The following is a 21753-nucleotide window of genomic DNA, read 5'->3' on the forward strand; positions in this document are numbered from 1 at the left end:
TATTGTCTTCTCTACAGTTTATTTGTATAGGCTACAGCGTGAAATTGTACTATTTGAAGTACTATAAGAACCGCTTGGCGTTGTTTTGCTTAGTACTCACAACTCATCTAGTCATGTTTAATGTTTAGCGTTGCAATACCTTCTCTCTGAAGGTCCTCCACTCCTGGGCCGTGTCCTCCAGTACCCTTTCCTGCCCTCGTGCCACGCTGCGTAGCCGGGTCCAGCGCTGCCACACCGTGGTCATGGAGCGGCTGATGGTGGCCTTGCTGGCCTCACTCCCCACCAGCTCCAGTTGTGATGCCTGCTCCTCCAGCCCTGTCAGCTTCTCCTGGAACCCATTCACCATCGACACCAGGGACTGGCAGGGAGGAAGGAAGGAGGGAATATACACACAATGAAGGAGTCATTGTAAATCCACATATTACCCACTGGGCACAGACGTCAATTCAACGTCTATTCCATGTTGGTTCAACGTAGTTTCATTGAGACTGGGAATCAACAGCGTTATTCAACCAGTGTGTGCCCAGAGGGTAAGTTCTTAACAAATCAAGTTCTCCCTGGAAAATGTTTACTAAAGTTCACTTTTTTGTGCTTTGATGACTAAAGATTAATGCTGATTACTCCGTCCTTAGCAAAGTAAGCAAGAATGTACAAGTCAAAATAAAAGACACTCTTTATTTTCCCATGGTCCTCTTTTACCCTGTGACTCCTGAGTTTCTCCTCGGCCTCCAGAAAGGTGGCAGCCTTTGCAGTGGAAAACTCAGTAAGTTTCTGCTCTGCTTCGTTCATCAGTTCAATCACCGTCTGCCTCGCCTCCTGGTAAGACTTCCACTTGGCCACACAGCTAGGGACAGTCAATTTAATTCAGTTCAATTCAATTCAGTTATTGTCCCAATAGAACATTTCATGGTGCAGCCAAGTATTTACAGAAGATAGAACATACAGATGTAGTATCTTAATTAGATCACTCTTTTGTTGCTGATAATATTCATGCACCACAGGAAATGCAGATGAGCTTCATGATTTACATAAATCCTGCGAAAACCCGCACTAACACATAGTGCAGGTTGCTGCAAATCATGTTGCTGCAGTATTATTTTTGCTGCAACAATACTGGCTAAAGTAAGATCCAACATCTGTATGATACACTACATTGTGTTGGAGGGGGGACATGTGTTGGAGGGTATATCATGTCTAAGTTTCCATTGAGTATGTCATAATGATGACGATCACATTAAGACAATCCAGTCCAATCACTCTCGGTCTTGAGCTACCCATCTCTGCACCAACGTCTCGCTCTCTATATTCAAAACTTTTAAACCCTTATTGTCAATGTTTTGGTTACAACCTTTTCTTCTAATTCTGTACCTGATCAGGACGTCCTGGTGACTCTGCAGCTGATCCCGGACTTCCACTCCTCTCTGCTGAGCAGATTCCACATTCAGTCTGAGCTGTTCCTTGGTTGTGGGGTTAACCAGGTTCTCCAGTTGGGGGGGCAGAGCCTCCAACTCCTGCAGGTGGTCTAGGAACTTCTGCTCCCAGGAAAAAGGGAGAGAACAACTTCAACTCTTATCCTGTTGCGTAAATAAATGAACGAGTGCTTGAAGCTAGCCTGAGTGCTAGTCTGTGCTATCATGTCACTCATTGTCATACTGACATATATCTGGCAAGAGCACCAACAGATCAGGGACCAGGCTAGCTTGCAACAGGCAACCCATCACATCAAACAAAGACAAAAAGGCCAACATTCATTAGATGCAATTAATTGAAGCTTTGTTTTAATTTTCTTATAGCATTGTGTCTTTAATAGAGCAGCCACCTGCTCTGAGGCCAGGATGTCCTCCTGCTGGCGGAGACACTCTTCGTAGTTCTCTACGTCCACCCCCAGACTGGCCAGCTGTAGGAAGGCCACAGCGTCCTCCAGCCACTCACACGCAGACTGCATCCGGAAGTGGTACTTCTGACACAACGCCAAGGCCTGCTCCAGGGTGATCTGGAGAACAGAATTGAACAGAATCGAACAGAATCGAGAGGGTGAATATGTGAAGCCAACAACACCAATACATAATGTCAACCAATAGGTTCTGTTACTGCCATTATTACAGGTTTGCAAAATTCCATAACATTTCCCAAAGTTCTCAGATGGAATTCTCCAACCGGGATTTCTGAAAACCCCAGAAAAAACCCAACTTATATTGTAACATATTGAGACAGTATGATATTTTCTTACCTGTTTGGAACTCATGGCTTGCTGTACATCAGCCTGTAGCTTGGCCATCTCCTCCAGGCTCAGATCAACGTGGGCTGGGACCAGTTCATTGGCGCTGGTGTACTTCTGCTTCTCCCTACTGCTCAGGGCTGCCACGATCCTCAGCCTGGACTGAACCTCATCCTGCATAATCTGCTGTTTCCTGATCTCTTCCTGGACCTTTTCTACCCTCACGTCTTCCACTACCACAGCACAGCCCAGCTCATCCCTGATATGCTGCAGCCAGTCTAGCGTTCTCTTCACCTCTGTCTCAAAGTCTTTACTCTGGACAAACCTATTCTCACACTCCACTATCAGCTCCCCCACGGCAGACTGTAGGGACTGCAGCTCCTCCTGCCAAAGGACCACCTGTTCCCTGGAGGCCTCATGGGCAGCCTTGTCCAGCTGAGGAGCCAAGTCATCCATCTGCTCCATGAGTCTGGAGAGGTGAGAGCTGGCGCTTTGAAGACTCCCGGCTAGGGCATGGTAATTCTTCAGCCTCTCCTCCGCCGACTGGGTCTCTGCGTTGACCTTGACTAGCTGTTCTTTGGTAGCCTTTAGCTCAGAGTCCACCTGCATGGCCATGGCCTTGTGGTCCTCGAAGGACTCCAGTGTGTCGTTGAGATGCTCCACACGCTGTTCGATGAGCCTCTTGAGCCCATTGTAAAGGCTCACCAGCTGGGTCAACTCTTCAGGTCTCCAGGGTTGACCGGTGCTGCGGAAGCCTTCTTTCTTCTGGTTCAGTTCGCTGACAGCCAGACCAAGGTTGCCCAGATCTACCTGAAGAGCTTTGTAGTCGCTCAGTAAATTCACAACCTCCTCTGTCTGCAGACCAACAGGCTGCATCCCTAAGTTATGGAACTGCTCCTCAAGTTCTTTCAATGCATTATGAGTCACATCTATGAAGGAGGCGTACTCCTTTCTGGCTAGGATGGCCTGCTCGATCTTCTCCTGTTTCTCTTTGGCCAGAGCCAGTATGCTGTTGTATTTCTGTGGCAGGGCATTGAGTTTCTCATCCAAGTAACAGTGGTCCACTTCATTCAGAGTGGGCAGGATCTCCTGACCAGTTCTCTGGACGATCAGTAAGAGGTTTTCATATTCCATCGCCTGCTCTACTATCTGCCGGTACTTCAACAGCTGCACGTTCAGCTCCAAGTCGCCATTCATGAGGTTGATTTCAGGGAAGGTCACTATGTCTGCTTGTTTCAGCCACTGACACATCTTCTCCAGGTCTGCCTTGAAGTACTTCCTGGCAACAAGCACCTTGTCCAGTTCTTGGAGCCTCTGGACACATTTCTGTAGGGCTTTTTCAAAGATGTTCTGCAGCTCCTGCAGCTTGGTGAGCATCTCCACCTTCTCGTCCTGTATGGCGTCCTTCATCAGGTCTCTGCCCTGAGACCACAGGGAGGTCAGCTCGCTCTGGTAGGCCTTCAGGCTGCTCTGGATGTTCCTGCAAGCCTTAACCTGCTTGGCCAGGTCGTCAGGTAGCAGTGCGATGTACTCCTCCACCTGGGCCTTCTTCTCATTCTGCTGGACCCAGGTGATGGACTGGTTGACAGCCTGCAAGAACTGGGTCCTCTCAGTGAAGGCCTTGCTGAGGTGCTTCCTGCGTTGAGCCACCTTTATTTAATTTGCACAAAAAATACAATATATATATTTTTTATAACATGAGTTACAGTGTAAACATAAGGTATACATGCATGTGCAGGAGAGGTGAGAAACCCAAATAGCCTTTTATAAAACCTTCTCCCACCTTCACGCTGAGTGACTCCACCACGGCCTGAGTGTCTGAGATGAGCTGCTGCAGGCGCTGGCACTCGTTAAGCCCCAGGTGAGCCAGGACACGGTCAGCATCACTCATGGCCTGGGCCAGAAGCAGCTGCTTGGCCTCCAGTTCGCTGCAAATGCTGAGGTGGTCGAAGAGGAAGCTTTGGGCCAGCTCTGGAGGAGGACTCATCTTCATGGCTTCAGAAAGGCCTGGCTGCTGCTCCTCGGCCCACTCCCTGGCCTCCTTCAGACGGGCCTCCACCTGAATAGAATAGAGTAAAATAGATACTTTATTGTCCATTGATTAGAACTGAAATGTGTCTTCTGCCTTTTACAACACACACAGACCTTGGCCATGTCCTCCAGGGTCAGCACAGAGTCCTGTATCTTCCTGTTGATGAGGCTCTGCAGCTGAACCCAGCGCTGCTCAAAATGGCCGATCTGTTCCTTCACCAGCTCCTTGTCGTCCAGGTTTAGGTGGTGGGTGACTTTCTGCCTTTGGTCCTTCAGGTCCTCCAGAGTTCCCTTCTGGTCTTCGAGAGCTATGGCGAGTTTCTTCAGCGCCTCCAAGTGCTCAGATGAACTTTCAGCATCAGTCCTAGGGAGGATATGAAAATATAAAATTACTGGATATTATAATGACTCTTTTTCAAAGTTAAGACATATTCTAATGAAAATAGAGTCTACTGCTGAAAGGGAATGTTTGAGAGACATTGTCATGGTTTTTAGAATGATGGTACAGCTCTCAAACTCTTAAGTCATGTTACCACTGTCATGGCAACTATGACTATCAGCTATTGATCCCACACAGAGTCAATCTTCATTTACATAAACAGAGTGCTCTGGAGTCTGGTCCCACATCAATAGACTTTTGCAATGAAAAGGACTGCTCATTCACTAGCAAATAGCAACAAGACCTGCTGGAGTCAGCCAAACAGAACCAAAGAAATTCAAAGTTTTAGCTTTTTTGTGATGTTGTCAAAACATTATGTATGAACTTTAATTGTGCATTATGATATTATTGTGCGTGGAATCAGAGCAAAGTTAGTGCAATAGATCTCTGGATCTCATTCTATAGTAACTCAGTGATAGGTTTCAGATAGATAGATGACCCCACCTGGCCAGGTTATCCCACTCCTTGGAAACTTGCTCAAACAGTGCCTCCATGGCTGTGATGCAGTTGTGGTACTCCTGGATCCTCTGCAGGTCCTCCTGTCTCTGGCCCTGCAGCCTGTTAGCTTGGTGAAATAGCCCCAGCCAGGCATGGCTCAGACGCCCTATCTCCCCATGTTCCGGGCTGTCCTGGCCCGCAGTCAGACGACTCACACTCTCTGTCATCCTGGATAGGGTGGCTTGTTTACTTTGCAGCTGTTGGCTAAACTCCTGTTGGAGAGAGTGGAGAGAGATAAATTGGATTTGAGCAATGTGCATGTTTGATCTCCTGCTGTGTTAGTGGTTTGTATATGAGCAAACTGCTAATCGGTGAAACTGATATTGACTGTTACACACTTCTTGAATCTAGATTCAATGTGGAGAGATCAAACTTAAGTCTTCTTAGGGATCCAGTGAAGATGGAAGTGTGACAGTGCTCCCTAAAAATATACAGTACCAGTCAAAAGTTTGGACACACCTACTCATTCAAGTTTGTATTTACATTTTTTCTATTTTCTACATTGTAGAATAATAGTGAAGACATCAAAACTATGAAATAACACATATGGAATCATGTAGTAACCAAAAAAGTATTAAACAGATTCTTCAAATAGCCACCCTTTGCCTTGATGACAGCTTTGCACACTCTTGGCATTCTCTCAACCAGCTTCATGAGGTAGTCATCTGGAATGCATTTCAAATAACAGGTGTGCCTTGTTAAAAGTTAATTTGAGGAATTTCTTTCCTTCTTAATGCGTTTGAGCCAATCAGTCGTGTTGTGACAAGGTAGGGGTGGTATACATAAGATAGCCCTATTTGGTAAAAGACCAAGTCCATATTATGGCAAGAACAGCTCAAATAAGCAAAGAGAAATGACAGTCCGTCATTATTTTAAGACATGAAGGTCAGTCAATGTGTAACATTTCAGGAACTATGAAAGTTTCTTCAAGTGCAGTCACAAAAACCATCAAGCACCATGATGAAACTGGCTCTCATGAGCACCGCCAAAGGAAAGGAAGACCCAGAGTTACCTCCGCTGCAGAGGATAAGTTCATTAGAGTTATCAGCCTCAGAAATTGCAGCCCAAATAAATGCTTCACAGAGTTCAAGTAACAAACACATCTCAACATCAGCTGTTCAGAGGAGACTGCATTTATCAGGCCTTCATGGTCAAATTGCTGCAAAGAAACCACTACTAACGGACACCAATAATAAGAAGAGACTTGCTTGGGCCAAGAAACACGAGCAAGGGACATTAGACCGTTGGAAATCTGTCCTTTGGTCTGATGAGTCCAAATTGCGATTTTTGGTTCCAACTGCTGTGTCTTTGTGAGACACAGTGTAGGTGAACTGATGATCTCTGCATGTGTAGTTCCCACCACGAAGCATGGAGGAGGAGGTGTGATGGTGTGGGGGTGCTTTGCTGCTTTTTTATAAATCAAGCCACACTTAACCAGCATGGCTACCACAGCATTCTGTAGCGATACACCCTCCCATCTGCTTTGCGCTTAGTGGGACTATCATTTGTTTTTCAACAGGACAATAACCCAACATACCTCCAGGCTGTGTAAGGGCTATTTGACCAAGAAGGATAGTGATGGAATGTTGCATCAGATGACCTGGCTTCCACAATCACCCGACCTCAACCCAATTGAGATGGTTTGGGATGAGTTGGACCGCAGAGTGAAGGTAAAGCAGCCAACAAGTGCTCAGCATATGTGGGAACTCCTTCAAGGCTTTTGGAAAAGCATTCCAGGTGAAGCTGGTTGAGAGAATTCCAAGAGTGTGCAAAGCTGTTATATATTTAAGTCATTTATCAAGGCAAAGGCTGGCTACTTTGAAGAATCTCAAATATAAAATATATTTTGATTGGTTAACACTTTTTTGGTTACTACATGATTCCATATGTGTTGTTTCGTAGTTTTTATGTTTTCACTATTATTCTACAATGTAGAAAATAGAAAAATAAAGAAAAACCCTTGAATGAGTAGGTGTCCAAACTATTGACTGTTACTACATATGTTTTACTCTGCACACTGCAGTCTATGTTCCCTGTTATTTTATTGTTGCCGTTTAATTCTTAGTTATTTTTCAAATTTGTATTTGTATTTATTTATTTTTTACTTCAGTTTATTTTAGTACATACTTTCTTAAAACTGCATTGTTGGTTAAGGGCTTGTAAGTAAGCATTTCACTGTAAGGTCTTCACCTGTTGTATTTGCATATGACAAATACAATTTGATGTGGTTAATTGGTGACAATGTTTCAACCACTTAGGTCTGTCATCAGGTCCCTGCTTCCTACCTTGGCCTGGGTGAGCATGTTGTGGGATTTACCCTGCTTCCTCCCTTGGCCTGGGTGAGCATGTTGTGGGATTTACCCTGCTTCCTCCCTTGGCCTGGGTGAGCATGTTGTGGGATTTACCCTGCTTCCTCCCTTGGCCTGGGTGAGCATGTTGTGGGATTGACCCTGCTTCCTACCTTGGCCTGGGTGAGCATGTTGAGGGCGATCTTGGTCTCGAGCTCGGCTGGTCTTCTGGAGAGGCTGAGAAGCTGCTGCTCCATGTCCTGGAACTGATCAGATAGTTCCTGCTTCTGCTCCTTTATCTCCCTCCAGCCCTCACACAGCTCCTGGGAGCTCAACATCCTCTCCTCCATCTGTACAGTACAACATGAAGTACACAGCTGAGTGCAGTACAACAAGGAAGTCAACCTATGCATATTCTTAGAAAAAAGGGTTCCAAAAGGGTTCTACAGCTGTCCCCATAGCATAAAATTGTTTTTTTCCAGGTAGAACTCTTTTGGGTTCCATGTAGAACCCTCTGTGTAAAGGGTTCTACATGGAACTCAAAAGGTGTCACGCCCTGAACTTAGAGAGTCTGTTTTATTCTCGATTTGGTTAGGTCAGGGTGTGACTTGGGTGGGCAAATCTGTTTATATTTCTTTGTTGGCCTAGTATGGTTCCCAATCAGAGGCAGCTGTTTATTGTTGTCTCTGATTGGGGATCATACTTAGGCAGCCCTTTTTCCCACCTGAGATTGTGGGATCTTGTTTTTGCATTGTGCTGTCTAGCCCTGCAGAACGTTACGTTCGGTTTTGCATTTTTTTGTTTTGTTGGTGTTCATTATTAAAGGAAATGATGTACGCCTACCACGCTGCACCTTGGTCTCCTCATTCAAACAACGAGTGTAACAAAAAGGTTTATTTAAATGGTTCTCCTATGGGGACAGCCAAAGAAGCCTTTTAGATTCTAGATACCACCTTTTTTTCTATGATTGAACATAGGCTTGTTTTGTGGTAGGTCTTTTTGTATATCAGTTTTATGATTCCTTTGCTGGTTGTTGTATGCATACTTATTAGCCTGGTCCCAGATCTGTTAGTGTTTTTGCCTACTCCAATGTCATTGTCAAGTCAGACTTCATGTTTTCCATGACAATTCCATAAGGAGTTGGCAAGAGAGCAGTAACAGACTGGCACCAAGGCTGTTATAGGCCTACATATTCGCCCTGAATTCTAATGACGTGAAATGTAATGCTCTTTTTATTGTGAGAACTTGCGAGAGTAAGATGTGTGTATTTATTGCTGACCAAAACTGGCACGTGCGTGTATCCACGTGTGCCATCCCGCGCACATTGATTTTGTTCACCCACACCAGGAGCGATGAGGACATACAGGTTAAAATATCAAAACAAAACCAATTATATATGAACCAATTATATTAATTTGGGGACAGGTCAAAAAGCATTAAACATTTATGGTAATTTAGCTAGCTTGCTTGCTGTTGATAGCTAATTTGTCCAGGGATATAAACATTGGGTTGTGATTTTACCTGAAATGCACAAGGTCCTCTACTCCGACAATTAATCCACAGATAAAACGATCAACCGATTTCGTTTCTCATCATCTCTCCTCTTTCCTTCAGGCTTCTTTTTCTTCTTTGGACTTTATATGACGTTTGGCAACCAACTTTACGGTACATTACTACAACCGACTGGAGTGTGGACCTCAGTTCATCTTTCAATCACCCATGTGGGTATATGTTCCTAAAAACCAATGAGGAGATGGGACCTGGGTATATGTTCCTAAAAACCAATGAGGAGATGGCACCTGGGTATATGTTCCTATAAACCAATGAGGAGATGGCACCTGGGTATATGCTCCTAAAAACCAATGAGGAGATGGCACCTGGGTATATGTTCCTAAAAACCAATGAGGAGATGGGAGAGACTGGACTTGCAGCGCATTGAGCTTCACAATTAGAACCAATTTCTATTTAAGCGCCTGGCCACACAGACACTGACTGACGCACGCGAGCAGTGTGTGTGCAATGATTGAATAACATGTATGGGTAAATGTATTTTGCAACACTCGCGCACCCAACACGAGCGGTGTGGTCAGCATTTTACATATGCCAAATACTTGAAACTGAAACTTATGGGGAAAACCCTGTTGTCAATACTGTAGGGACAATGTGATGACCAGAAGTGAATGTACAATAAGACCAGCCCACACACCGTGTGTTTGACCTGCTGGACTTCCGCAGCAGTGGCTTTCACAGCATCATCAGACAAGTCACACACAGAACACACCAGGTCCAGGTACGTACTGGCCTGCTCCTGTAGAGCCCTGTAGTGCTTCACCTGTACAGGTGACAGGGGAATATACAGACAAATGTCATCAGCTTGATAAAACATTTGTTCATTTCCGTTATTTATATTAATTAACCAGGTTGTACAAATTAGGTCAGAAGCAGAGCCTTCTATTTGACTTGATGAAGGAATTCAGAATGGTGATGAAATTCCAGAACTTCAAGGCATAACCCAGTTGTCATGGAAACAACATAACTGTGTCATTTCATTCTCATTCGTTGCCTATTAAAGAGCAAGGGGATAACCAGTCAGTCAGACACCTGTTTGAGGGCCTCCTGCATGCCAAAGGGAGGTTGACAGTGCAGCAGTAGCTCCTCATTGACGGTGGAGAGCCAGGTCTGGCACTGCTGCAGAGTGTCCTGGTGACTGACATGCTTCTGCAGTTCTCTGTCCAGACTCTGGTAAACCTGATGAAGACACACCAAGACAAGTCAGAAGATGGGGCAGGTTAGAGGGAGATGGAAACAGTAAGAGAGTAGAACAGAGCAGAGCAGCGAAGCGTGTTACTATAGTACTCACACACTGTGCGCTGCTGCAGATGGCTGAGTAGCTGTCTCTGGTGCCCTGATGGTAAGCCTTGACCTGCTGGCTGGTCTTAGCCTTCATCTGGTCCGTTGTACAGCTGGACACCAGGTCATCTCCTTTCTCCTTCAGACTGGTCAGGTGCTCCTCAAAACTAGCTATTTCCTCCATGATTGCCTGAGAAATATGACAGACAAGAGTTAAGATTAGAAAAAGCAGTAGACAACAATTGCATTTTAGATTGTTGGTTTTGAACTTCAGAATTTACATAATTTCATTCTGATTGATTGTCATACGGTTCCATTCCATAGCATCAGTCAGTCACCCACCTTGTGATGGGCCAGTTGTTGTGTGGCCGTCTCCATACTACAGGTCTGCATGGAGTCTGAGGTGACCAGCCTACTGGACATCTGTAGGAGCCACTTCTCCACCTCCTGGAGCTCACTGTTGTAGCACTCATGCTCCTTCACCCATTCCACCAGACTCTGGACCTGGCTCTGAAAACAAGTTCAAAACACTTTCTCTCATAGACAATTACAGTAGACGTCTCCACAGCCACACCAATCAGGTAAGATGATTACAGATGATGGAAGCTCACTAATATTGTAGTCGATGATCACTGCAAGTGGTAGCAATTATAAGACGTTTAGGGGTTATGTTTAATTTTTTCAGGGCGCCTTTAGCTCTTCTAGCTAGAAGTGTATGTAGTATAACGGTAGCGCATAGAACCATTGAGTCCAAAGCGCAGCATTACAGCTTTCAATGCAGGACACCTACCTTGGCTGCAGTGCAGAGTTCCTGGTAGTCAGTCTGCAACCTGTTCATGTTGTCTCTGATGGTGGGGTCACAGACCATATCCAGCAGAACCTCTCCTTTCTCAACCACTGACCTCACCGCTGACTCGTGGGACTGCACTGTCTGCTGGATTGTCTACGTGAGGAAGAAAATGTTCTTTAAATATCAATAAATCTTTCAGCTGTTGTTGAAAATTATTATTTCTAACGCAGCACAACTAAATAGACGGACAGACAGACAGACAAATAGATATCGATCGGGAAGTTGAGGTTATCAACAGTAAACACAGCAGCATGTGAGCTACCAAGCAGATTAGCATGACATCAGCTAGCCTATGTACCTTATATTTGGCTAACTGAGCCTTCTTCTGGTAGAGCTCAGCTTTGAGCTCGATGGGTGAGCTTAACAAAGCCTTGGTCTCAGCGAGCCACTGTGCCTGGGCCTTGTACTTGTCCAGGAAGTCTTTGGAGAGGGAGATGCATTTCTCCAGGGAGCTGTGCTCCGTGCGTAGCCCATCCATCAGGCCCTCTAGCTGGGATCTATGAGCATCCACCTCCTCCCTCAGCTGCTCAGCTTCTGGTTCCTCCAGGAAGGCCACGGCCCGCTCTGTCTTCTCACGCATCGTCTTCAGGAAGCTGTGGCCCTGCTCCATGTCACTCTGAAGAGCCTGGAGGAAAGACATACAGAGTAAACAGAAGCAGTTACGCCTGTGACCATAACCTTTTCAGAGGATGAAAGAAAGCAAAGAGAGTTTGAGACTTGGTAGTGTCACTGTGATGCTAAAGTACACTAGGTCCGCACTGAAAAAGTATTTCAAAAGAGCTTACTTTTGCGACATACCAGTTGTTGCCTACCAACTAAGCTGCTAGAGGCATGGCTTCCATTTAGCTGAAGCTCAGACTATAGTCTCTCTCGCCAGACTCAGGGCAGCAACTGTAAGAAGAGTCTGTTACTGTACCTCCAGTGTCTTCATCTTCCTCTCCATAGTAAGACGGTCTACTACACTGATGCTGATGGCCATGGTGCTGAAGTTGTTCTGGGCCGAGCTCAGCCAATCAGAGAAGGTCCTGAACACATTCTGGTTCTCCTCAATGCAACACACCTCCACCTGCAGCTGCTTGATGCTCTCCTGCAGTACATCAACAGACAGCCCAAGAAAAAAAGATAGAAACGGAGATTCTGCACTGTGGTAGCAAACTGGGATGTGTAAATTGCTCCAATGTGTGTGTGTATGTGTGCATGCTTTTGTGTTCCTGCCTATGTGTGTAACTGAGCAGGTCGTACCAGTAGGTGCAGTAGCAGGGCGTGGTAGCGGGAGGTGAGCTGGGTAGCTCTGGTGCTGACCCGGCTGCTGATGTGGGTCTCATCTATGATCTGCTGGGCTAGAACACTCAGACCCTCCACCTCCTCCTGGTGCACTAGAACCTCCTCCTGCCAACTCTGTATACATAGAGAGAGAGAGAGAGAGAGAGAGAGAGAGAGAGAGAGAGAGAGAGAGAGAGAGAGAGAGAGAGAGAGAGAGAGAGAGAGAGAGAGAGAGAGAGAGAGAGAGAGAGAAAAACATAATTTAAGACCTGTTTCTATTGGTACTTTGAAGTAAACCCAGGTTGGGCTGGCCTTGGAGGGCTGGCTGAAATTGTGTTTCCACTGCCTCAAGAAAACAGAAATGATGTCATGTTGCTAGGTAGACAATATGTGACTGCAGCTGGCTTCACTAATGTTGAATAATTTAATTCACCCTCACCATGCTGTAACTAACGTTAGCCCATACTCCTGCCAGTGCCAGCGAGGTTCAGAGCCATGTCTATAGCTTGCTGACGTTAGCTAGCTAGTTAAACAGTTAGCGTCATCGTTAGCATAACTAGCTAGCTAGCTTAATTCCTACCTTGCTTGCCATGGCATTGGCTATTAGCTAGTTAACCAAGCAAACCAGACAGCAACAAGCCCAGATGAGCTAGCTAAACTTTGTGTCAGCATCCAGCAGTGATCAGCTTGGTGGTTGCATAGTAACGGCGTCACCAGCCCAAATTCTAATCGAGCAGACACCAGTTGTAAAACAGGGCTGCGTTGGCCCTCGGCCCAGCTCGATTTTGAGAATTCCATTCCAGCCAGCTCGAATTTGGCCCTAATTTCCCCCAATTTTAAGTGTTAGTTGAAACAGGGCTTTATTGAAACACCAGCACCTCCTATTGGAAGACAAGCTCAGAGAGACATACAAACACCGGACATCATGTACTGAAACTCAGGCGCTGTAGAAGACGAAGAAGAAGATGCTGACCTTTATCAGTTGGAGTTGAGCGTCTTTGGTGGCACGGTTCGACCGGCGATGACTCCTCAGTTGACCTTTGCTCTCCATGCTATTCAGCCAGCTGTCCAGACACTGAAACTTTTGCTCCATCTGGCGGAGCTTGGCCAGGGCACTGTTGAGCTGGGCCCTGGTGTCTCCAAGCTTCCCCTGGTACAGATTCCAGTCTTGCTGCAAGGTCTCCAGGATCCGGTCCTCAATTTGGGGGACACCCCAGGGCACAACCTGGTCTCTACTGTCCAGCAGGGTGTTGAGCAGGGCCTGGCCCTCCGTGCACTGGACCTGCAGCTCCTGGAAATGAATGCAGAGAGGCATAGTTATTCAGACTGAACATTACGAAACATTACTGGACATTCCAACGCCGTTATACATCTCGCGCCGACAGGAAAAGCTAGGCAATTTTCCCCATGCTGAGTAACATATGTTTAGACAACAATTTGGGAATATGGTCCATTATATTCAATACGTCAGGGCATAAGATGAATGGGAAAAGCCACTCTTGTTTGGTTCTTGTATGTGGAAGCAGCAGTATGTTCTTGTTATGACCTGTAGTTTCTGAAGCGTCTCCTCCAGAGTGTCCACATCCCCCTCTAGCTGTGTGTTGCAGCCCAGTTTCTCCTGCTCCTGCTCCAGCCATGCCTCAAACACATGCAGGCCTCTCTCGTACTCCTGGTGGGCCTGCACCAGCTCTTCTGCCTTCCCCACCGCAGTCTGGAAACACAAAAACAAATATGTGCATTATAGACATGTAACTACTACAAAAACATGAAATGATAACATGAGACTTGTGTCTTCACACAGCCACTGTGCACGGGAGGAATGCCATAAGTTAGGGGTAAAGTGACTATGCATATTATCTATGCATAGTCACTTTACCCCTACCTACATGTTCAAATTACCTCGACTAACCTGCACCCCCGCACATTGACTCAGTACCGGTACTCCCTTTATATAGCCTCGTTACTGTTATTTTATGGTGTTACTTGAGTTTATTTAGTAAATATTTTCTTAACTCTATTCCTTGAACTGCATTGCTGGTTAAGGGCTTGTAAGTAAACATTTCACGGTAAGGTGTATTTGGCACATGTGAAAAATAAAATTGGATTTGATTTTGATTTGATAAGTCTGGCAAGTGATACTAACATATGAGAAGGAGATGGATGCTTCACTGCTGTACTGTATATACCTTGGTGCTGTCCTTGACGGTGTGGTATCGTTCCTGCAGGTCCTGGAGCTCTAGCTGGGTGACGTAGTGTTCTGCCATGTTGGTTCCCTTCACGGTGATGGTGTCCAGTAGACTGCTGTGGCTAAGAACCTCCTCATAGAGAAGCTGAAACAGACACAACATGGATCAGGCCTAATGTGAATGCATTTAATCCACAGCATGACACAGGGTTAGGTTAGTTCTTGATAAAACGAAACGTGTATTACATTGGCATTTGGTGACTTTTTATAAGGCAGAGGCACCCTCCTATTGTATTTTGCATTGTATTATATATTGTATTACTGTATGTATTGATATGTGGTTGGGATATGACTGTGATATGTGGTTGTCTCTCCTGGCTATCTTAAGATAAATGCAATAGCTGTTGTTAGTTCTGGATGTGTACTACAATTTTGTCATTTAGTGTGTACTAAATGACTAAATTGTAATGTAAATGTAGTGCAATGTATATTTATGTATATTATGTATTTTATTTGTTGTATTGTTTTCTGTTTGGACCCCAGGAAGAGTAGCCACTTCCTCGGCAGCAGCTAATTGGGGATCCTAATAAATACAAAAAATACGAAATACCGGACAAGGATGTCCTCTTTCACTGTTATTATTTGCACTGTCTAAAGCTGAACAAACCATGGCATGACACACTGTTAGTGTCACTTTATCAAAATGTTTCACAAGGCAGAGGCACATGACAAGGACGTCCTCTTTCACCATTATTATTCGCACCGGCACCAGACATTATTTCCTCTTTCACCGTTATTATTTGCAATCACATTTCCCATTGACTGTCAGTAATAAAAAGTAGTATACACTGAGTGTACAAATCATTGAGGCCACCTGCTCTTTCCATGACATAGACTGACCAGGTGAAAGCTATGATCCCTTATTGATGTCACTTGTTAAATCCACCAATCAGTGTAGATGAAGGGGAGGAGACAGGTTAAAAAATTATTTTTAAGCCTTGAGACAATTGAGACGTGTATGGGTGCCATTTAGAGAGTGAATGGGCAGAACAAAAAATGTAAGTGCCTTTGAACGGTGAATGGTAGTAGGTGCACCGGTTTGTGTCAAGAACTGCAACACTGGCAGGGTTTTTTCACTCAACATTTTCCTGTGTGTATCAAGAATGGTCCACTACCCAAAGGACATCCAGCCAAATTGACACAACTGCGGGAAGCATTGGAGTCAAAATGGGTCAACATCCCTGTGGAACGCTAGAGTCCATGCCCCGACAAATTGAGACTGTTCTGAGGGGGAGGGGGGTTTGCAACTCAGTATTAGGAAGGTGTTGCTAATGTTTGGTATACTCAGTGTAGATGACCGCGGGTACCTTGGCTTTGCCCAGGTTGGCAGTTTTGTCTCTCATCTCGGAGCACTGTTTGTCTCTTGGTTCCAGGCTCTCCTCAACATGCTCCACCCAGCCCACAAACTGACACACATCCTCCTGGTAGCTGGTCCACTGGGAGAGGGCTCCCTCCAACTGGCTGTGAGGGAATACAGTGTAGTACACATAAATATATCACACAGTTAGCTGATCACTACTAAAGGCACTTGTACACTGTCTCAACATTGACCAACATTCTTAAGTTGGCAGTTGTGTTTAGAATGTTCACAGTAAAAACAAATATTCAATATGATCAGATGTTATCATAACCCAGTAAGTATTCTACTAAAAAGAGAAGCTAACCTTTTGCATTGGATGGAGGCAGAAAGCAGGGTTTCCCAGGAGTCTTTGAGGTCCTGGATGTTCTTGCAGACTACTGGTACACCCTCTACTGATGTGTTCCTCTGGACAGACTCTCCCCTGGTAACCAGCATCTTCAGCTGGATCTCCTTCTCCTGACGTGCTGTCAGCAACGCCTGAGACACATCAAGAGTCAATACATGTATTACAAAATGAGTTCAGACATCTGGAAGGCAGTAGCAATGCTAACTTAGCTACCGGTTACATACTGGAGATTTAAAACAACTTTTACTCTATAATCCAAGTCCGAGTTTAGTTTAGTTTAGTTGATTGTATTTTAGCTAATAAAAAATGAGCTTAGTTTAGTTTGTTTAGTTTAGTTAGGTTTACTTAGTTTAGTTTAGCTTAGCTAAGTTTATCTTAGCTTGATGTAGGTCAGAGGTGGTCGTACTGTACCTCCAGCTTGATCATCCTGCTGTCCAGGACATTTTTGTCTGCTGTGGGAGTGCAGTAGGTCTGCAGCATGTGGCTGGTGTCGGCCACCCAGTTCTGCAGCTCTTTCAGCCCCTGGGAGAACAGTTGGTGCTCAGTGACGATGCGGTCGATACGGGAAGCCTTCTCCTGTAGAACCACAAAGCATAGCACATGTCATAGGTCAGTCTCTGTGTGTTCATGTGCACACTCGTAACAAATTCAACTTAAAGTGAACCTGGGGTTTGTGTATACAAATGCCATAGGGCTAAAATTCAGTATGGAATAAAAGAAGAGCAGCAGTCATTTAGTAAGTTTACATTCTTGGTTACAGTATTTCATTTTTCAGCTATAAGATTGGAAATTCATTGATTATATTCATAATTTGAACCGGAGAAATGACTCCAGACAAACCCACTCTAGTTCCTCCTGCCTGTCCTCTTGCAGGTGGACAGGCGGGCAGGCAGGTGTTAGTTACCTTGGTCAGGTTGGTTAGAGCTAAGTACTGAGCGGAGAGCTGCGAGACACGGTGGACAAAGCCCTTTCTGGCCGCGTGTCCGTCCCATAGTAGCTGGGCCTTCTCTCTGAGCCTTATCAGCTGAACCTCTTGAGAGGCTAACTCCTCGAGCACAGACTGCAAGGGCACAAGCAGGTTATCACAGAGACAGAGGCATGCAAGCCAACACACAGAGACAGTTAGCCAAGTTAACATAGACACTTACAGACCAGGGTTATAATGACGTGGAAGAAAAAGCAGACTGGGTCAATGTGATGAACATGAAATACTGTCATGACATGGCAATCGAAAGAAGGTTAACGAACACAACAGACAAAGATGTTTGATACAAGCATTTGAAAACATTGAACAGGGCTGTCAAGTGTGAACTCTTTAAACAGTTATTATTTATGCCGCGTTGAACACACATACAGCATGAGCATTTGAAAATAGATCGGGTAGATAGCAGGGCAGAAATGAGCAGTGGGCAGTTATGATAAGCTTTGACAGTGCGATGCGGAATTCCATCACTGGTTCACAGTGACTGAGCTGAAATGAGCTTCTAGAACGGCCATGCTGGTGCCTGGCAGGGCATGGTGATTGGTGGGATGATGGCATAGTTATGGGGATAGCTGTTTGTGATTTGATAGGCTGAGAGCCACGTATACCTGCAGCTTGTGCAACTCCTGCTTTTTGGCAGTGAGGTCGTTGAGTCGTGTGCTGCTCTCCTGTACAGCAGCCTCTGTCCCGTTCAGCCACTCCTGAAGAGGCTCCACACTCGCCTCAAAGTCCTTCATCTGAGACTGGAGGTTCTGAAATAGGAAAGAAACACACGCACCTTCTGATACACAATTCAAAACAGGTTTCAGCATCACACAAATTGATAAAATTGCAAAATGCTTGCTCTCGAGACACAGTAAAGTACAATGAGGGTGATTTTGTATTTTATTTTATACAAACTGAATAGATGACATATTCTCACCCCTTAAAGGATTCACATGCTGTACTGTACGTCAATTGATTACCTGTAGGGCAGTCTCCCTCTGGTGCACGTTGGACATCAGAGTCTTCCAGTCTTCTCTGGCACTGCTCATTTTGGCCCGGACAGCGTCTACTCTGTCCTTGGCAGCGATACTGACCACCAGCTCACCACTGAGCACCACAGCATTTAGTTTGGAGTGGCCCTGCTCCCTGTCACTCAGGAACTCCTTGGGGTTGGAGACAGAATGGCCAAGCGATAAGATGCATTCTTTAAAAAAGAATATCCAATTCAATCAAATGTACTTGCAAGGCCAAATGTACTTAAGAACAATAGGTTTCCTGGACAGATTAGAAGTGCTTTACTAGAGAATTTCCATTGAAGAACTCATGGAGGTCATCCATTGAACCTGATGGACTAGGCTTGATTTGTGTCCAGGGAAACTGGGCCTTGGCATACCTGCATCTTCTGCAGGCTGGAGGAGGCCTCACTGAGGTTCTGAGGCACATCAAAGCACTTGGCTGTGTTGATTTTAGCATTGACCAGCCACTGCTGGAACTCTCGGAAAGCGGCACGGAACTGTTGCTCCAGAAGTTTCTCTTTGTTTTGGGATTCTCTGGAGGCCTGCAGGCTCAGCCTAGGAGGGAGAAGAGAGGAACAGATAATTGTATACGGCACCTACAGGGCGGTATTCTGACTTGTATACAGCACCTACAGGACGGTATTCTGACTTGTATACAGCACCTACAGGACGGTATTCTGACTTGTATTCAGCACCTACAGGGCGGTATTCTGACTTGTATACGGCACCTACAGGGCGGTATTCTGACTTGTATACAGCACCTACAGGACGGTATTCTGACTTGTATACAGCACCTACAGGGTGGTATTCTGACTTGTATTCAGCACCTACAGGGCGGTATTCTGACTTGTATACAGCACCTACAGGGTGGTATTCTGACTTGTATACGGCACCTACAGGGTGGTATTCTGACTTGTATACGGCACCTACAGGGTGGTATTCTGACTTGTATACGGCACCTACAGGGTGGTATTCTGACTTGTATACGGCACCTACAGGGTGGTATTCTGACTTGTATACGGCACCTACAGGGTGGTATTCTGACTTGTATACGGCACCTACAGGGTGGTATTCTGACTTGTATACAGCACCTACAGGGCGGTATTCTGACTTGTATACAGCAACTACAGGGTGGTATTCTGACTTGTATACAGCACCTACAGGGTGGTATTCTGACTTGTATACAGCAACTACAGGGTGGTATTCTGACTTGTATACAGCACCTACAGGGCGGTATTCTGACTTGTATACAGCACCTACAGGGTGGTATTCTGACTTGTATACAGCACCTACAGGGCGGTATTCTGACTTGTATACAGCACCTACAGGGCGGTATTCTGACTTGTATACAGCACCTACAGGGCGGTATTCTGACTTGTATACAGCACCTACAGGGCGGTATTCTGACTTGTATACAGCACCTACAGGGCGGTATTCTGACTTGTATACAGCACCTACAGGGCGGTATTCTGACTTGTATACAGCACCTACAGGGCGGTATTCTGACTTGTATACAGCACCTACAGGGTGGTATTCTGACTTGTATACAGCACCTACAGGGTGGTATTCTGACTTGTATACAGCACCTACAGGGCGGTATTCTGACTTGAGATCTGATTCTGCGTATTTAACTTACATTTTGGCTCTCATTGACATCAGTAAACGAGTAAATGATTGAATTATCTCAACTTGGAATCGGGCCCATAGCGTATGTAATGGCTTTGCAACAGAACAGCATGTTATACACACTCCAAAAACTATTTAAACAGATTATTTGAATGTCAGGTATAGTAAGACCCCATCCATCATGCTGCTGAATGACTTACCTGTTGTACTCCTTGATAAGTGAGGATACTCTCTCTGACTGAGTACCCAGGTCCTTGGAGAACCGACACAGACCGTTGAGCTGGTACTTCAGACTGTCTGACATGGGCTCCATTTTGACTAGACCCTCCAGAGTGTCCTGGGTGGCACAGACACAATGAGAAGATGCTTTAGAGGAGAGTTAATGGAGGATTGTGAATGTAGCCCCGAGGATATGGTGATTTTGGGAATTTCTAACTTCCACAAGTCAACAGTCATCATAAGTATTACGGATCAAAGCCTTCCTTTAATGTTACATTTCGTTTTGGCATTGCAGCAATACTAAAAGGACCAGTGCAATCAAAGATGTGATTTTCCAGTGTCTTATATACACTGAGTGTACAAAACATTAAGGACATCTGTTCCTTCCATGACAAAGACTGGCCAGGTGAGTCCAGGTGAAAGCTATGATCCCTTACTGATGTCACTTGTTAAATCCACTTGTCAGAGTATATGAAGGGGAGGAGACAGGTTAAAGAAGGATTTTTAAGCCTTGAGATATGGATTGTGTATGTGTGCCATTCAGAGGGTGAATGGGCAAGACAAAAGATCTAAGTGCCTTTTTTTATTTTAACTTTATTTAACTAGGCAAGTCAGTTAGCCTTCCCTGGAGCTCAGTTGGTAGAGCATGGTGTTTGCAACACCAGGGTTGTGGGTTCGATTCCCACGGGGGGCCAGCACAAGAAAAAAAAAAATTTGTATGAAATGTATGCATTCACTACTGTAAGTTGCTCTGGATAAGAGCGTCTGCTAAATGCCAAAAAAAAAAAAAAAAGTTAAGAACAAATTCTTATTTTCAATGATGGCCTAGGAACAGTGGGTTAACTGCCTTGTTCAGGGGCAGAACAACAGATTTGTATCTTGTCAGCTCGGGGATTCAATCTTGCAACCTTTCGGTTACTAGTCCAACACTCTAACCACTAGGCTACGCTGCCCAACGGGCCTTTGAACGGGGTATGGTAGTAGGTACCAGGTATGGTAGTAGGTAACAGTTTGTGTCAAGAACTGCAACACTGCTGGGTTTTTCACGTTCAACAATTTCCTGTATGCATCAAGAATGGTCCAACACCCAAAGGACATGCAGAAAACTTGACTCAACTGTGGAAAGCATTGGAGTCAATATGAGCCAGCATCCCTGTGGAATGCCTTCGACACCTTGTAGAGTCAAAGCCCCAACAAATTGAAGTTCTTCTGAGGGCAAACGTGGGTGCAACTGAATATTAGGAAGGTGTCCTTACTGTTTTGTATACTTTTGTATACTGTAAAATTGTGAAAATTCTGATAATGCCCTTTTAGTGTAAGAGCTGTTTGAAAAGCCTGTTTTGGTGGGATGGAGTTTTGGCCCTCCGACTTAGTTAATATACCAATAAGAAAGACAGTGTCACGGATCCCTCCGGAACTTTCATTATGCACACCTGGCCCCTATTCCCAATGATTAGTAATTGTATAAGTGTGCCCTTCGTTTACCATTGTCCTCTCGATTATTGTTACAATGTCCGTTGGTGCGTGTGAGTACCTG

At 45.2% G+C, this 21753-nt stretch overlaps 1 protein-coding gene across 6 annotated transcripts in view; it reads right to left on the bottom strand.

The window, feature by feature from the left end:
- The window catches only part of LOC115162000 (nesprin-1), a 163333-nt gene that overhangs the window by 50365 nt on the left and 91215 nt on the right, over positions 1–21753 (bottom strand). For 5 of the 6 annotated variants that reach the window (XM_029712888.1, XM_029712889.1, XM_029712890.1 and 2 more), the window contains 28 exons: positions 20198–20334; positions 18749–18926; positions 18336–18518; positions 17979–18122; positions 17293–17448; positions 16800–16964; positions 16347–16519; positions 15990–16143; positions 14624–14767; positions 13984–14148; positions 13411–13728; positions 12417–12572; positions 12091–12261; positions 11473–11799; positions 11115–11267; positions 10667–10834; positions 10335–10514; positions 10076–10222; positions 9681–9806; positions 7648–7824; positions 5133–5398; positions 4364–4613; positions 4002–4277; positions 2231–3868; positions 1820–1993; positions 1369–1532; positions 700–844; positions 140–358 (listed from right to left, as the gene is read on the bottom strand). In XM_029712888.1, the coding sequence (XP_029568748.1) occupies positions 140–358; positions 700–844; positions 1369–1532; positions 1820–1993; positions 2231–3868; positions 4002–4277; positions 4364–4613; positions 5133–5398; positions 7648–7824; positions 9681–9806; positions 10076–10222; positions 10335–10514; positions 10667–10834; positions 11115–11267; positions 11473–11799; positions 12091–12261; positions 12417–12572; positions 13411–13728; positions 13984–14148; positions 14624–14767; positions 15990–16143; positions 16347–16519; positions 16800–16964; positions 17293–17448; positions 17979–18122; positions 18336–18518; positions 18749–18926; positions 20198–20334 (6654 nt within the window). The remainder of the gene's footprint in view (positions 1–139; positions 359–699; positions 845–1368; positions 1533–1819; positions 1994–2230; positions 3869–4001; positions 4278–4363; positions 4614–5132; positions 5399–7647; positions 7825–9680; positions 9807–10075; positions 10223–10334; positions 10515–10666; positions 10835–11114; positions 11268–11472; positions 11800–12090; positions 12262–12416; positions 12573–13410; positions 13729–13983; positions 14149–14623; positions 14768–15989; positions 16144–16346; positions 16520–16799; positions 16965–17292; positions 17449–17978; positions 18123–18335; positions 18519–18748; positions 18927–20197; positions 20335–21753) is intronic. The other variant, XM_029712891.1, reaches the window with a different exon arrangement.

The sequence above is a fragment of the Salmo trutta genome, chromosome 25 (genome assembly GCF_901001165.1).
Source record: "Salmo trutta chromosome 25, fSalTru1.1, whole genome shotgun sequence".
Lineage (NCBI taxonomy): Eukaryota > Metazoa > Chordata > Actinopteri > Salmoniformes > Salmonidae > Salmo > Salmo trutta.